The sequence below is a fragment of the Mus musculus genome, chromosome 11, assembly GCF_000001635.26.
Source record: "Mus musculus strain C57BL/6J chromosome 11, GRCm38.p6 C57BL/6J".
NCBI lineage: Eukaryota > Metazoa > Chordata > Mammalia > Rodentia > Muridae > Mus > Mus musculus.
Genome location: NC_000077.6, coordinates 62,990,328 through 63,005,076, shown reverse-complemented (window position 1 = coordinate 63,005,076; position 14,749 = coordinate 62,990,328). Strand labels below are relative to the sequence as shown.

The 14,749-nt window shown below is 46.3% G+C and overlaps 1 protein-coding gene and 2 long non-coding RNA genes across 3 annotated transcripts in view; 1 reads left to right on the top strand and 2 right to left on the bottom strand.

Moving 5' to 3' along the window:
- The first annotated feature begins 942 nt into the window (after nucleotides 1–942).
- On the top strand, nucleotides 943–14,624 carry Cdrt4os1 (CMT1A duplicated region transcript 4, opposite strand 1). Its single transcript, NR_126547.1, has 3 exons — nucleotides 943–1,148; nucleotides 2,840–2,972; nucleotides 13,849–14,624. It is a non-coding gene; the product is annotated as a CMT1A duplicated region transcript 4, opposite strand 1 (long non-coding RNA).
- Nucleotides 4,937–10,751, bottom strand: Gm46284. The gene is made up of 2 exons (XR_001780234.1): nucleotides 7,109–10,751; nucleotides 4,937–6,971 (listed from the first exon to the last, which is right to left on the bottom strand). It is a non-coding gene; the product is annotated as a predicted gene, 46284 (long non-coding RNA).
- Cdrt4 (CMT1A duplicated region transcript 4) overlaps nucleotides 11,982–14,749 on the bottom strand; it is a 41,903-nt gene continuing 39,135 nt past the window's right edge. Inside the window, exon 2 of the mRNA NM_025496.1 lies at nucleotides 11,982–12,515. Coding sequence (NP_079772.1) covers nucleotides 12,064–12,515 — 452 coding nt within the window. The 3' untranslated portion in view covers nucleotides 11,982–12,063. The remainder of the gene's footprint in view (nucleotides 12,516–14,749) is intronic.

The following is a 14,749-nucleotide window of genomic DNA, read 5'->3' as shown; positions in this document are numbered from 1 at the left end:
CTGAAGTGCGACTACTCCACTAGTGAGTGGGTAATTTTAAACTACTAACATAATGTCCCTGATTGATGTGTGCAATTGCCAACACTCTTGAGATTTTACAGTGAGCTAAAGACCTTTTTTAGACTCACTGAATCCCTACACATGGCTGTGATAAAAATGGGGATAATATAAACAGCCGCCTCACGGAGTCTGTGATGTAATACACATGGTCCACAGCCGTGTCTGCTACTCAGTAAACGCAGCCATAATTCTCATTGCCTCTGGCCTGTGATGCAGATATCAGGTGACAGGAGCCATGCCCTGGTGGGCGTGTGTGGGTGGAGCCAAGATCCTCCAGCTGCTCCACCGAGGAAGGCAAACACCAACAACCCCTGAAGATATTCCACAGGCCAAGAGGCTTGCTCCTGGTGCAGGTCCTGCAGATGCTTGGGAGCTGTGATTGACACTTGAACTCCCAGGGAGGATGCTGAGGTGGCACTGGGATGAGGGCAGGTGACTTTCTTCTCCTCTGAACAGGACTCATAGCTCATTCACCCAAATGGAAGAGCTCCCAGGCTCACAGCCACCCTTCCTTGAATGTCAGCATGGTCTCTAAAAATAGGAGGCAAGGGTCCAGGATCTGTGCATTGCCACTGGTTGTTTGGAGCTGACTGGGCACATCTTGGACAAGAAACAAAGTTTAAGCACCTGTAGTGCCTGTGGTATCAGAATTCAAACACAGAGATGTTTGGAGGAGGGGAACAGGTATCCAATACATGACTCAAATGACTCCCAGGAAAGGGTCCCCGAGAGTCAGGCTCTCTTGTAGTTGCTTCTCCAAGGAGCCAAGTTTTACTTCCCGGATCTCTCAAAGCAGCTCAGAAGGCCCTGGTCAGAGACACACAATGGGAGCCTGTTTCCGTGGACACTTCAAGATTCTATTAGAAAGAAGCAGAGAAGGACAAATGTGTAAAGATCTGCTTTTGTTTCCTACACTCACCCACTCCAAACATTAACCTCATACCAACCTCCCACTGTACACAAGGGCCACAGGAAGCCTGGACAATGCAGAAGAGCTAAAGGAAGTGGATAGGCTCTAGCTTGGGCCACAGGGTGGCCCCACAGCCTATCCAGTGTACCCTGAGCAGCCAATCACCAAGAAAATGAAGGTGAACGTTCTTTCTTCTGATTTGCGTTTTCTGCCTTTCTTCTTCCTTCCTTCCTATTTTAAAGATAGTATTTTGAAACTACTAAGCTGGAAAGCTCAAATTTTGGCCCTTCCTATCATACCTACGCAGCGATGTGGCCTGGGACAACTGAGGGCTGGAAGAAGGTTGTTACTTTCTGTGTTTCTTTTCTCCTCAGTGTAACAAATTACCCAACAGAAGCAATTAGAGAGGAAAGCTTTATTCAGGTGCACAGCTCTAGTAGATAGGGTCCACGGTGACAAGGAAAGCCAAGTGACTGGCATGACTTTGGCCACTGTGGTGGGGGTTTGCAGCCATGATTTGTTCCCATTTTGTCAGGCAAATCAGGGATCAGAATCAGAAGTAGATATCACCTTCAAGCCAAGGTCAAAAAAGACGATTATGTTAATGAGCAAAACAATAAGGGGAGAATAAAAATGAAAAAACAAAAGGGTCAGGCAAAGCATTTGCTTAGTATACACAGGTGCCACGGACTGGGCTCAGTCGGCCCCCCTCAATCTGTGGGAAATCTTCTGCTGTGGGCCAGCCCCAATCCACCTCCCTCCACCTGCGGAAGAAATTTCGGGGTTCTGGTTACAGGTGGGCAAGGAGTTGGCGAGAAGGGGGGTAACAAACAGACAGGACACCAGGGAGTGCTGTATCTGGATGTAATTTTGTCAAAGTTAGCATCAGTTTTATATAATACAGAAAACAAAGGAGTAGGGTATCACAACAGGCAAGGTACATTGAAGTATCTGACACAAAACAGAGGAATGACTTCAAAGGACTGGCAGGAACCAGGCAATGTTTACAGTAAAGATAAAACAGCCCTGGGTAGAGTCAGCTAATGTCAGGTAAGGATTTCACACCCTAGTCACAATTTATGCTACTTCTTTGAGCCTTGTGAAAGCTAGCACCAGGGGCATTCTGCTGGAGCAGACCTTATCCTGAATAATGCAATACCACAGCCCCCCTTTTTCCTAGGCTTTGGTAAATTCTTGCATATGAGAGTAACTTGGCTGTTCTTAAGTATCTGTAGGGAATCTCCATTTGTCAGAAGAATTCACCAACTTTCTTCTAATATGTGATGTAGTTTGCAATGCCTGACTGTAGTGAAGATTCTAAGTATACTTTGCTAAGCTTGCCCTGAGATTTCTAATTCTTATCCAGTAAAATACTGTAAGAAAGCATGGAAGACCCTCCACAATATCACAGGGACAAATCTGGGGCATTCTAGCTATGGGAATGCCAAGGTTCCAGGAGGCTAAGTTTCCATGAAACTCTCTGCCTCATGACTGCTTCCAGGCCTTTAGGCCTGCCAAGCAAGTCACTACTGGAGTGGATGTAGCACACAGGGTCCTTCTGCTGCACAAGAGGAAGGAAGGAGGCCAGGCAGGCTCTAGGGCACTCTACTGCACTGTTCACGATGGCTAGGGAACTGATATCCAAATATCATCAAGAGGCCTAATAGTTAAACACTAACACCATTATACCCTTAACAGACATTTGGAAGAATAAGATGACGTTCCACAAGCAACAAGTTCTGAGATCTCAGAGAGTTTGGAAAAGCAAGAGCAGGACCCTGTATTATAGAATATGTTAGTATGTGGATGGGTGAGGGTCATGTGTGTGTTCATCGGTCTACACTTTACTAAGCAACCACTGTGTGGCAGGCACTGTTCCACGCAGTACGGACACAACAGTGAACAAAATAGACAAACGCTCTGCTCTGGTAAAGCTTCATTCAGTGAAGGAGAACAACGGTCAACAGAAGGTGGAATCTCTGCTGTGCCGTGCGGTACAGAGGTATGTGTGTGCGCGCGCAGGGGGGGAGGGGTATGGAGTAAGAAGGTAGGCACCTTAGAAAAGACACTCAGGAAATAGCAGCACACATGAGCAGAGACATAGAGAGTAGGCAAGAGAACCAGGCAGCTGGAGAGAGAGATTCCAGTGAGGAGGAGGGCAGGTAGGGAAGCGTGAGGAGGGAGCTTGTTGGTGTGGGTGAGGCTCAGCAAGGTCACGGGGGCTCGGGCAGAGCTACTGGAAGGGAGCTGAGAGAGGTAAAAGAGAGGTGGAGAGGCCGGCTGGTTGTTGGTTGGTCTTTCACCTCAAAGGACATGTGAAGTAATCTTAGAGTTCTGCAAGTAGACTAAGAGCACATCCCAAAATGTGTACACTGACCCATTAATGAAAGTAGCTTTTAGGAAGCTGAATATGGCTCAGGGGAGGCAGGTTGGGGATTCTGTATTCTATTTACTGGGCATGTGTGTGTGTGTATGTGTGTGTGTGTGTTCACATGGGTGCATGTGCACACATGTGTCAGTGTCTATAGAGGCCAGAGGCAGGCATCTCTCATATTCTTGAGATTCAAATTCTTTGAATTTTTCATACTTTTCTATTTTGATCATGTCCGTCTAGCATCATCTCTCCCTCCAACACCCACTAGTATCCCCGACCCCATCAACCTTCCAACTATATCCCTTCTTTTTTGTTACCAATAATCAGAGTGCTACCCATATACACGATGTGATGTGGAGCCATCCAATGGGAAAGGGTCTACCTAAGACTCTACTTTGGTTTTTGTGACCTCTCTCATTGGACCTGGAGCCCATCCCTGGGCTAGGCTGGCTAGCCAATGAGCTCGGAAGATCCACTTGTCCTCGCATCCACACTCTAAGCAGCCCGAGGTTTCAGATGCATGTCTCTGGAGATCGGCGCTTGCATCCAGGCATTTTGCTGACTGAGCCATCGCCCAACCTGTTTCTTTGTTTCAGCAAGCATATTCACTTGTTGCTCACATCTGTTCCTCAAATGAGCTGACTGTACCTCCTACCTGTCTTCCCTTGCCGCTGCCGCTGCAGAACAAATTACCGAGGTTAGGGTGCTTGAGACACTGTTTCTTTTCCTTCTTTGTTTTGTGTTTGTTTTGTTTTTCAAGACAGGGTTTCTCCTCGTAGTACTGACTGTCCTGGAACTCACTCTGTAGACTAGGTTGGGTTTGACAGAGATCTGCCTGACTCTGCCTCTCATATGCTGTGATTATAGGTATGCACCAGCATGGACCAGCTAAACACTCCGTTTCCAATGGTAGCAACTTCTCTGAGTGGTTCTGTAATGGACTGAAGCTGGAATGTGCCCAAAGGCTCCCATGTTGAAGGCTTGGTCCCCCTGTCCCAAGTGCTGCAGAGACCATGAGGATACTCAGCTCATCAATAGGTGAAGCTATTGATGAGTTCCCAGTTGACTGGCCTGGTTGAAAGGAGTGAGTCATTGCTCTGTGCCTGGGAAGAATGTCTCTCTCCCCTCTTCCCTTCCCTCTTTCTGACTCTTGGCCACCACAAGGTAACTAATGAGCTTCCTCAGACTCAGAGAAGCAAGGAAAACAGCCCTCTGTGTACTGAGACCTCTGAAACCATGGGCATTCTCCTCTAAGCTTGGAAAGCTATTTTGTCACAGCTACAAAATAGTGGCCAACACACTGAGCTAAGAGAACCTCATAGTTGCAGAGTTGTTAGCTAGGGTTGCTGTCGGAAGCCACCACGTGACTGCTGGAAATCTAACCTGCATTCTCAAAGAGCATCCGACGCTATTAACTGCTGAGTCATCTCTCCAGCCCCACAGTGCTGCTCTTCTAAGTGTAATGTCTCCATTGGGCACACGCACCAGACAGAATCTTTCTTACCCTTCCACACCAAGGGAAAAAGTGTCTCCTTTCAGAGGTCCCGGCATAGCTGCCGATGTGGTGATTATACAACGCATCACCTACTTCATGTCACTGTAAATGTGTATGTTTATTGAAACAATTTTCAGCTCATGACCAAAATCCCTTTAGTTCAGTCCAATTCAGAACTCTGATACGAAACAGTGATATGTGAAACAGATACGTCTCAACTAGAGCCCTGCCTCAGTAGCCCCACGATTCACCTTATCCAACTCCCTTGTCAGTCCTGAGCCTCAAGGTGGGAGACACCCACACCCACACCCACACCCACACCCACATGGGCCTGCAGCCCAAATCTGCCAGTTCACTATGTTTCAAGTTGCATGGAGCATCCCCACAGCTGCCAACACTGATATCTGCGAGTTCTACTTCTAATCAGGTCAGAATTCCATGGCTGCTTGCTGGGCACGTGTCCTGGGTGGTGGCTGCACCATGCCCTCTTCAGAGGGGCTGTGATCTGCCAACTTAAGGAGGATCCAGAGTGAGGATTTTGGAATTGGGAAGATCATGGCACCCATGTTGTGAGATCATGCATCTAACTGAAAAAGGCTGAGGTCTAGGAGGATGGCGTCTTTTCTTTACTTGTGGGAGTTGTAGCGTGTTTCAGTAGGTCTCTGAATCTCAGAGCAGGTTTCCCTCAGTAGCTGTCCTTCAGTACTGGCAACAAGTGAGAAAGTTATACATATTGTGTATCCTTCCATATAAGCAGAGTCCTCCATATCCATAGGTACTGTGTCCAGAGTCAACAAACTTGATTGACAATATTTTTAAAGAACGTTTTAAAAAGTATTGAACACACAGAGCTTTTTATTGTCATTATTCATCAACCACACAGAAGAATAACATTTACATAATCTTCACTTTGTCATATTTATAATCTAGACATGATATAAAGTAGATAGAGGACCAGGTTAGAGTCCTTTGCTCTGCTCAGCTGATATGAAGCCTTGGCTGTTCTGTTATGCTAGATGGGGCAAGGCAGGCAATAGGAAGTACCCTGCTGAATGTTGTCATTGTCTTTTCCGGGCCACAGAACTAGACACAACAGAAGAATAAAGTGACAGTGTTACCAGTGCCATTGTGTCTGTGATGGAGAGAATCAGGAAGCTATTGGTAGGAGAAAGTGGGCTGCAGGAGGCTTTGTCTCTAGGATTAACAGAGGCACTGCAGGGTACTGTACTGATCCATGTTCAAAGTGGAGCTGGCCTTCAGTACAGAACAGAAATCAAGCTTAGGTTGTGGGCCCCTGAAAGTCACCCTGTCGTGCAGCAACTAGCATTCTGCTGCTCTTCTCCCTAAGCCTTCAAGGTTTGGCTTTTATGCCCTACACAGCGCTATGCTTTGGGAGTCTGCAAGAGCCCCAATGGCTATGTCAAAGTAAAGGAAGATAATTCTTTTTCTGGGATGATACTGGTGGCCAGGTTGACACGTGGCCATCGAGACAATTTTGTGGACTATGCAAGCATCCCTCAGAGTTTTTCAGGAAAGGCTTGGGAACTTCCCACTGTCCTTGGGATGAAGACTCCTACTCCTGATAACTGCATATGAAAAGAGCATGCCCTCCGAAAGTTTGCAGAGGTCAGAATCTGTATTCACAGGTTGTAAGAAAACCAGCTACTTACAAGCAGCATCATTTTATTTTGCAATCAATCAATCACACCCACACACCAATGGAGATCAAAAGGTAATGAAAAAAGAGAAAAGGGAATGAAGGGGAAGCAGGAAGTAGATAAGGAGGAAGGGAAAGAAGAAAGGAAAGAGAGGAAGGGACAGAGGAAAAGGAAAGAACCATGACAATAAAGAGTAATGTCAAGATTAAAATGCAGCCCATGCCCTCACTACAGAGATCTGGGAAAGTAAGCAGGCTGCGGGGAGAAAACATGAAGGCCAGAACTGGCATTTCTGCATGAGAGAGCTAGGGAAATGGAGGTTGGAATCTGAAGGCTGCTGGAGGCTGGGGTCTGGCACCTGCCCAGGTCTGGCATGAACGCTCAAGAGTCCTCAAGGTCTCCTTTGTCAATGTCCAGCCCAGTTGTCCAGGACAGACCACCAGGCAAACGCTTGGCACTTCTTCCGTGTTGTCACTAGGACCAGAAAGGGAGATGCTGTCACCAAAAGCCAGCCTGAACTAGGGATCGGCTCCATGGTGCTACAGAAACAAACACGGAAACCGGGGCTGAATATAAACTGAAGACAGCTCTGCAAAGTTTTAAAAACTCACCCAGCCACGAAAATTCAATTTGGCCACAGCTTCAACATGACCTCACTCTCTTTTATGAGCAGCTGTCCTGAGACTAATCCTGCCTCCTCCCATCATCCCCTCTGCATGAGGAAGGGAGGTCATGAGCCCTCGGCAAATCCACTCTTACAGTGCCCCCTGCTTCTGCAAAGCACTCCTTATGCTGCCCGGACCGTATGCGTGTCCAGTGTCTGTCTCTACCACAAAAATAGAATTGCATGTCTGCCATGTCCACCCAAGGCCCTGGCACGCTGCCTGGCACAAGCAAGCACTTGGTGTGCACTTGCAGGATGCCTGTCAGCATGCTGCATTAGGGCTGTGGAATTATGTCCCTTCTGATAAAGGCTAGAGAAAGAAAAATAAGCTTGGAATCTCCTCATGAAGGCTTGAAAGGTTTTTTTAAAGGGACAGACTAACCATGTGTTTTATGTATGACTTTGTGTCTCATGTTCCTTCTGTTTTCCCAGTACCTTAAAAGAAAAAGTACATAAAAGGTGTCCATTATTCTTATTTAGATAATAGAATTAAGACTAGGAGTAGAGTTTACGGCAAGGCAGCCTATTCCCACCTACAAAAAAAAAAAAAAAAAAAATGTGTGTTTACTAACCTCTTGTCACTGAAGTAGTCTCTTCTTGGTACTTTCTGTTTTGAGTCTTAGAGCTTGCTCTTAAAAACTCCCTACTCAATATTTGAGCACCAATTCTGGCCCAGTACACATACCACACTCCAGGGAACACAGGAGAATGTGGCCAGACTTGTTCAATACCTACGGGACCACAGGCACAGAGCAATCTGACCACATGAAGAAGAGTTTCGGGGAAAGCTGCTTAACAATATACCCTGGGCTCAGCAATTGCAGACCAAACCCAGCAGAACTATCACCGATAGAAATTTGAGGTGATCTGAGAGCAGGCAAAGTATTGAGTTCAAAAGTGACCCCCACACTCGGTACTGAACTACTTGAGGACCAACCAAGGCTCTCTTACTTCCACTATCACCCACTTACCAAAGTAAGCTTGTCTCAGGATTCTAAACAGTAAAGTGAATATGCACAGGTTCCAGTGTGCAAAAGTATAAATAAAGAGTCAGCCACACTCAGACCAACTTCCCTCCAGCTGCTGCTGGCTCTCAAACTGACTGTTCTCTACAAAAAATATCTGCCCACTTGGCCCATGTGCAGAAACAGTGCCAGGAGTCAAGTTCCCAACTTGTCTGAAATCCTGCGACATCTCAGGTCCCTCTCTCTACTGAAAAGAATGGGTTGGGCCGCTCTGGGTCGCTGAAAGGTTGAATGGAGACAGGAAGCGCATGAGTCAGTAAAAGAACCACCTAGAAATGCCAGAGGTGGGGAGGGAATGTTCACTGCCTCTGGAATATAAAGTCAAGGTCATACCACCTACACTCAGTTTGTGTACCCACAAGGAGGCTCTACATGGAAAAGTCAGCCATGCTTAGAGTGAGGTACAGAGTGTGGGGTGGCATAGAATACGGGGTGATGAAATTCCAAGTGTAGTCTGTAACCTTTACGGGAAGCAACATAATTTCATAGTTAATTTGCCTCTTGTTCCATGTCTGCAGTACGTGGCCAAGCACCCTACAGTGTGTGCCAAGTGTCAGGGCCCTGTGCGGACACAATACAGGTGTTCTATATTGCCTCCTGGCTCTTCCCAAAAACCCAACCATGCCCCCTAGAGATCTAGCAATGTCAGCCTGTGATTTCCAAGTAGTTGGCTAAGGCCCTGGGTCCCAGATAAAAGAGATATGAGCCAGAGAGGGGTAAGAAGTAGGAAGAGGTGTTTCAACAAACAGAAAGTCAGCTTTGAGTTTCCATCAAATCTGTCTCCTTCCCCCTCCCCCACAGCCCTTCCGTGGCTTTCTCAGTCTGTGCTCTATCTGCCACAAATAACTTGAAAGCTCTAAAAAAAAAAAAAAAAAAAAAAGTGTCCTTTGGTCTGTACAAACAAACAGATTCCTTAAGAGTCTAGGGGTGGGAACTAACTTAAAGCCAGAACCAAGTGGTGGAGAAGGCCCTGTTGGCTTGGACAAAGCTTAGAGAGCACTTTGTAATCTTTTTGTTACAGTTGCTGACTCACACAGGGAGCAGCTGGAGGGCTAGGGCATTTAAGCCTTGTTCTTTATCTCCACAGATGCATGGTCAGTAACAGTGCAGGGGGCAGGTTTCTTCCCTATGCTGGCTCCTCTATTTCCCATGTTTGCTTAGCTACCTTGAAGGAGCCCTGACAAGACCCAGAAATCCTCTGGCTCAGGAGCTCGCTGTGTTCTGCACATCCTAAAGGAGGAAGCTGTATAACTGTGTGACATTAACCCTCCTGCATAAGGACCCTGGACTGCAAAAACTAAAAGGCACACTGGGCATGCTCCGTCCACTTCATTTCAGCATGGCTCACAAAGTATCTACTCTATCCGCTCAGGTCCCATCTCTATCTCTCGTTCCAGTTAGAGAGCTCAGGCAACCCCCAAATGTATACACCTCTACCAGAACCTCTGCTCTGGAAGTTTCCCTGCAGATTCTTGCAGCCTCTTCTCATTGGGGCAGGCCTAATCTCCATTAAGATGTTCCCCCCAGGCCACAGCTAAGGAAACTCCAGAACGCAGAACCGCTTGATGTCCAAAGCAAATCCGATCAGCAGCTTGTGGAGGTTAAAGGTCAACTGTCTGCCCCACCCCACCCCGGAATTTGCAAATGGTCAATATCATATTGTGCACAGGAAGCCAAGGAATCTGTATGAAATCTGAATGAAATGTGTCAGAATGTGGCCTTAGTTACCAGCAACACAGATAGGCTAAGAAAGTGTGCGTTCTGATTCTTACACAGACTACAAAAGCAACAAGAACCACTGCAGCAACTCTGCTAAGCAAAACACAGCACACAGGGAGGAGATAAATAAGAGGTGGCTATAGACTGTGAGACATCAAAGAAAGCCAGTTCCTTCTTCAAGATTGCCATTAACTGTGCTCAGAGTAACCTGAGATACTCCAGGCCTCCCTGGTTTGAACAAGCAGATGAGGTTACGTGGAAATAATCCACATTCCACTTCATGCATGCCCTGACTGCTCCAGATGGTTGTCAGGGTCCTGGAAAGGCTCCATGCTTATTTCTGGAAACATCAGAGATGAACAAAGTTAATCCCAACAAGTATGATCTGGGCTTTCCTAGACCTCAAGATTTCAGGGCTATACCTAGGGTAATGGGACCTGTGTGCTAGTGGGCTGTGAAATCAAAGGCAGCTCTTCCTCTTTGTCTTGGTACTCCAGGACCTCCAGGACTTTAGTCACAGCATCCTTTGGAGAGATGGACCCATTGGTCCATGTCCTCATAACCCTTGGGAAAGTCTGAACCAGTTGACACATCAAAGCATTGGACACTGTAAGTCACTGAGGCTAAGGATCATCTTCCAACCAATAACCAACAAATTTCTTACATGTCCAGCTAGTCCTGCCCAGCAGTCACTTTCCTGGGACAATTCTTCTTGGAAATATAGCAAGAGATGCTCAAGCCCCTAAATGGCCAGACCCCAGTATCCCAACCTAGACTTCCAAAGAGAAATGTGGTCAGGCCTATCACAGCAATACCCCACTCCAGGAACCAAACTCTTAGTTAGGGTTTTACTGCTGTGGACAGACACCATGATCAAGGCAATTCTTATAAGGACAAATTTTAATTGGGGTTGGCTTACGAATTCAGAGGTTCAGTCCATTATCATTATGGCAGGAGGAATGGCAGCATCCAGGCAGGCATAGCACTGCAGGAGTTGAGAGTTCTAACTCTCGTACTGAAGGCAGCTAGGAAAAGACCAACTTCCAGAAAGTTAGAAGGAAGGTCTCAGAGCCCACCTCAACAGTGACACACTTCCTCCAACAAGACTATACCTACTCTACAAGGCCACACATCCTACCTAGTAGTGCCACTCTCTGGGCCAAGCACATTCAAACCATCACAACCTCTAAGGGGGTTGGGGAGCTCTCCAATGCCAGATTCAGGTGCCACAGCGAGCATCACACTGGTGGTTACTGAGCTAATTTTCTGTTGGCTTCAAAAAATCATCCTCTACTTTGTGCTAGATATGCCTGGGAGATGCTAGGGTTGGAAATCAGCCAACCACATCTCTTCTTATGCCCCTGAAACCCTGTCCACAGAGGACACACTAGCAAGAGTCTGCCTGGTTAGAGGGGATGAAGAAACTCACTAGCTGCATCCTGTTGGTTTCTGCTGACTCCATTCTGCCTCTGTCAGCTTCCCTTAGATCCCTTTCTGTCAGCCAGCCAGGGGCAAGGCCTTCCAGGACCATTTGAACCCAGTTTTTGAGTTTCTAACACTCAACTGAACCAGCCTCACAGATGTGTCTCAGTGGTGCCAGGTGAACAGAGACCCCCTTCTCAGAGGGGAGGATGTGTTCCCTCAGGGGCTCTTCTCAGGGCTCTTCTCATCACTGAGTCGGCAGCAGTACAAGTTGAGCACACCCAGTCCCCACCTCAGGAAGTCTGAGCTTCATCCCATATCTCCCTTCTTCAAACATCTAACACTCAATACATCCAGGAACAGAACTGGTTTCACACAGGGGCGACCCTCTGTTGGTAACTGGTTTCTTTTACCTTTCTGCCCTCTTAAGTTGCCTGGTTAAAGAGCCTTTTAAGTTATGACTGCTAAAGTCACTGCTGTGGTTTCTGTCTGCTGTCTGGATGTGGATAAACATGCCTACAGTTAGACCCTCAGAATCTATAGCTGTCCCACTTCAACAGACTCCAGTGTTGGGGTTGTCTATCCAAATACTCCCCCAGACCACTTTCTGATAACATCTCTGTCTGACAACCTCTGTATAAACAAGAACAACTTCAAGTTTCAAGGACATGATGTAATTTGTAGCAAATGGAGAGTAACTGTTGTTATTCTCAGGTGATGGCTACAGGGCTCTTTGCTAATCTTTGGTATGCATCTCCTTGCTGGCCTGTAGTAAGCCAAATGGAAGTTTCCTCATCGCAGGCCTCTTGGAGAAAATGATCTTGTTGTAGTTTGATGTGGGCCCCTCTCTGACATCCATTTGGAGTTGTGCAGGTTCTGGGACAAATGTGGGACTCACATATATGGTGGAGCATTCCCACGTGGGTAGCATGGTCTCTGACAGGGTCTCTTTCAGCATGAGTTCTGAGGGCTTGGACGGCTTCCTCCTCTTCAGCAGCACGGCACTATGTTTGCTGCGCTTTACTGGCTTGCCGTTTTTCTCAGCAGCATAAATGTACTCTAGGTCCCTGGCCCAGCCTTTTTCGGTGATTCGGGTTACTGCCGGGGAGATGTAAGCGACGTAGGCTGGCCACGGGTTGTGTTTTTCAAGCAGTATCAGAGGGAGTCCAATGTTTTCCGTGAGTCTTGCTGGAAGAGAAATGCAGTGGTTTAGAAGCATTCGAATGCTCGGTAATCCACGTTATCACGGAACACCAGGGGGCTGGGACCATAGTTTGAAGTCTTCCCCCGGTATCTAGTAGAAGTAAAATCCAATCCCAAACAGAATAATATTCTACAGACTATATTGACTAAAGAGCAGCAGAATGCTGTGTGTGTGTGTGTGTGTGTGTGTGTGTGTGTGTGTGTGTGTGTGTGTGTGCGGGGTCACTTTCAAGTGGCTTAAGGCCCAAACTCTATTGTCCTCAGTGAACTGCTTAGAAGTTGCTGAAAGCCTGTAACATGGTGGTCCTTGAGTAGTTACAGAAGGTTCACTCCAGGGACTTCTACCTACAATCACCAAACTCTATGCATGTGTAAGCTCTTTATTGAAAGATATGGTGGGCATGGAGGCTCGTACCTGTAATATATAATAACTCAGGAGGCTGAGGCAGGTGGATTACAAGTTTGGGGGCAGCCTGAGCTACATAGGCTGTTTCTAAAAATTTTTTTTTTAAGTAGGAAAACCAAGATGTAGTGTTTCTATAGAAACTAAGTATATCCTCCCTTGTGCTTCAAAATTACCTCTACATAACAAAAATCTAACACAACCAAAGCTGTATGACTGGTTATTATACTGTACTATGTAAAAGACAGTGGCAGGTTTTTAAGTGTTTTGGATGGACCATTGATTGTGTTCAAGGCTTTGTAACTACCTGCATACATACTGTTAATGATATATTACAGCTTGGAAGAATATAGCTTAGAGGACTAGAGTTCACTGGTGTAATGCTTCCCCGGCATGTATGAGGCCCATGTTTGAGACCCAGCACTGCTAAAAAGAGAAGTGTTAGCTGAGTGTGGAGGCTTAAATGTATAACTTAGTCAAGACAGGAAAATCAGAAGTTGGAGTCTGTCCTGAGATATACGAGACACTGCCAAAACAAAACAAAACAAAACAAAACAAAACAAAACAAGATAAACTAAAACAAAATAAAAACAACCAAATCAGAAGCACTAGCAAAGTAGGTTTAAGACTTAGAGCATCGGTCTACTATACCCAAAAGAGGATGAACCTTGAACAAGTGCCTCGCCCTTTATGAACTCCAGTTGCCTCGTTAGAGGCATTGTCTTGTTAGAATGAGTCTATGTTCTGAAAGCTTCCTTGAATATTAGCAATATATTTGTTCCAAAACCTTAGCAGTCTGTGACAGGCAGTAATTGTTAAAGGACAGCTATTACTTTCCAGCTATTTCTCTAGATGTGTAACTTGTCTCAAGTCTTTATTACATCTTATGATGCAGACATTCTCTCTCTTCAACAGACAGAATTGCAGCTGGTAAGCTTGTACAGCATTCTAACGGTGGGCCTAAACTGAACACGTTCTTTCCTCTGGCTACTGCTCAGAAGTTCTGACATCTGAGACCACCGTGGGGAGCTTGGTGAGAAGTCTACCTGCCCGTTTGCTTGGCCCTTTGCCATTATCGAGTTAGGGGCATGGCAGGCCCTTCTCTCATCCCAGTAGCACTCTGTGTTCCAGAAATGTCAAGCACCTCCTCTGCATCTGGCACTGTCCCCATTTTCTCTGGTAGTGAATCCTTTCCCTGGTTTTATAGCCTTAGGTCATTTCAGTGGGAGTTTATGAGGCAGAAGAATTCAACAAATTCATCTTGCCATCTCTAACCTGAGTTCAAACAAACATGGTAACTGGTGGTCAAGAGAGGTAGCTCCTAAACCCTTGTGTTACTTCCCATGATTCCAGTTACCTGAAAAGATAAAGGAGAACGTTCCAGAAATAACTAACTAATGCTTTTCTCATATCCTACTATATTATTAGTTACTACTATTGCTAATCTCAGCAAGCTTAACTTTAAATCAAACCTCATCATGGATACTCATACATAGGGGAAAACATAGGAGATAGAAAGTTTAGTGCTAGCCACTGTTTCAGGCCTTCATGGGTGTCTTGGGAAAAGTCCTCTAGGGAATAGGAACTATTGTAGACAGCTGTGCTGCCTTGGGGACATTGAGAAGCTGGAGTTTGTCTGGGGTCAGATCTGTCAATAAAGAATGTGCTGAAGAAGGGTTCCAAACCCCTGCAAAGGTCATGTATTCCACTGCCTGAAGAAGACACGTGACATCACCTCTCATTAAGAAAGACTTATGGATGCTCCAAGTACAGACTTGGATGTCACCTCTCCATGTCCCCTCATTGTATCCTCAAG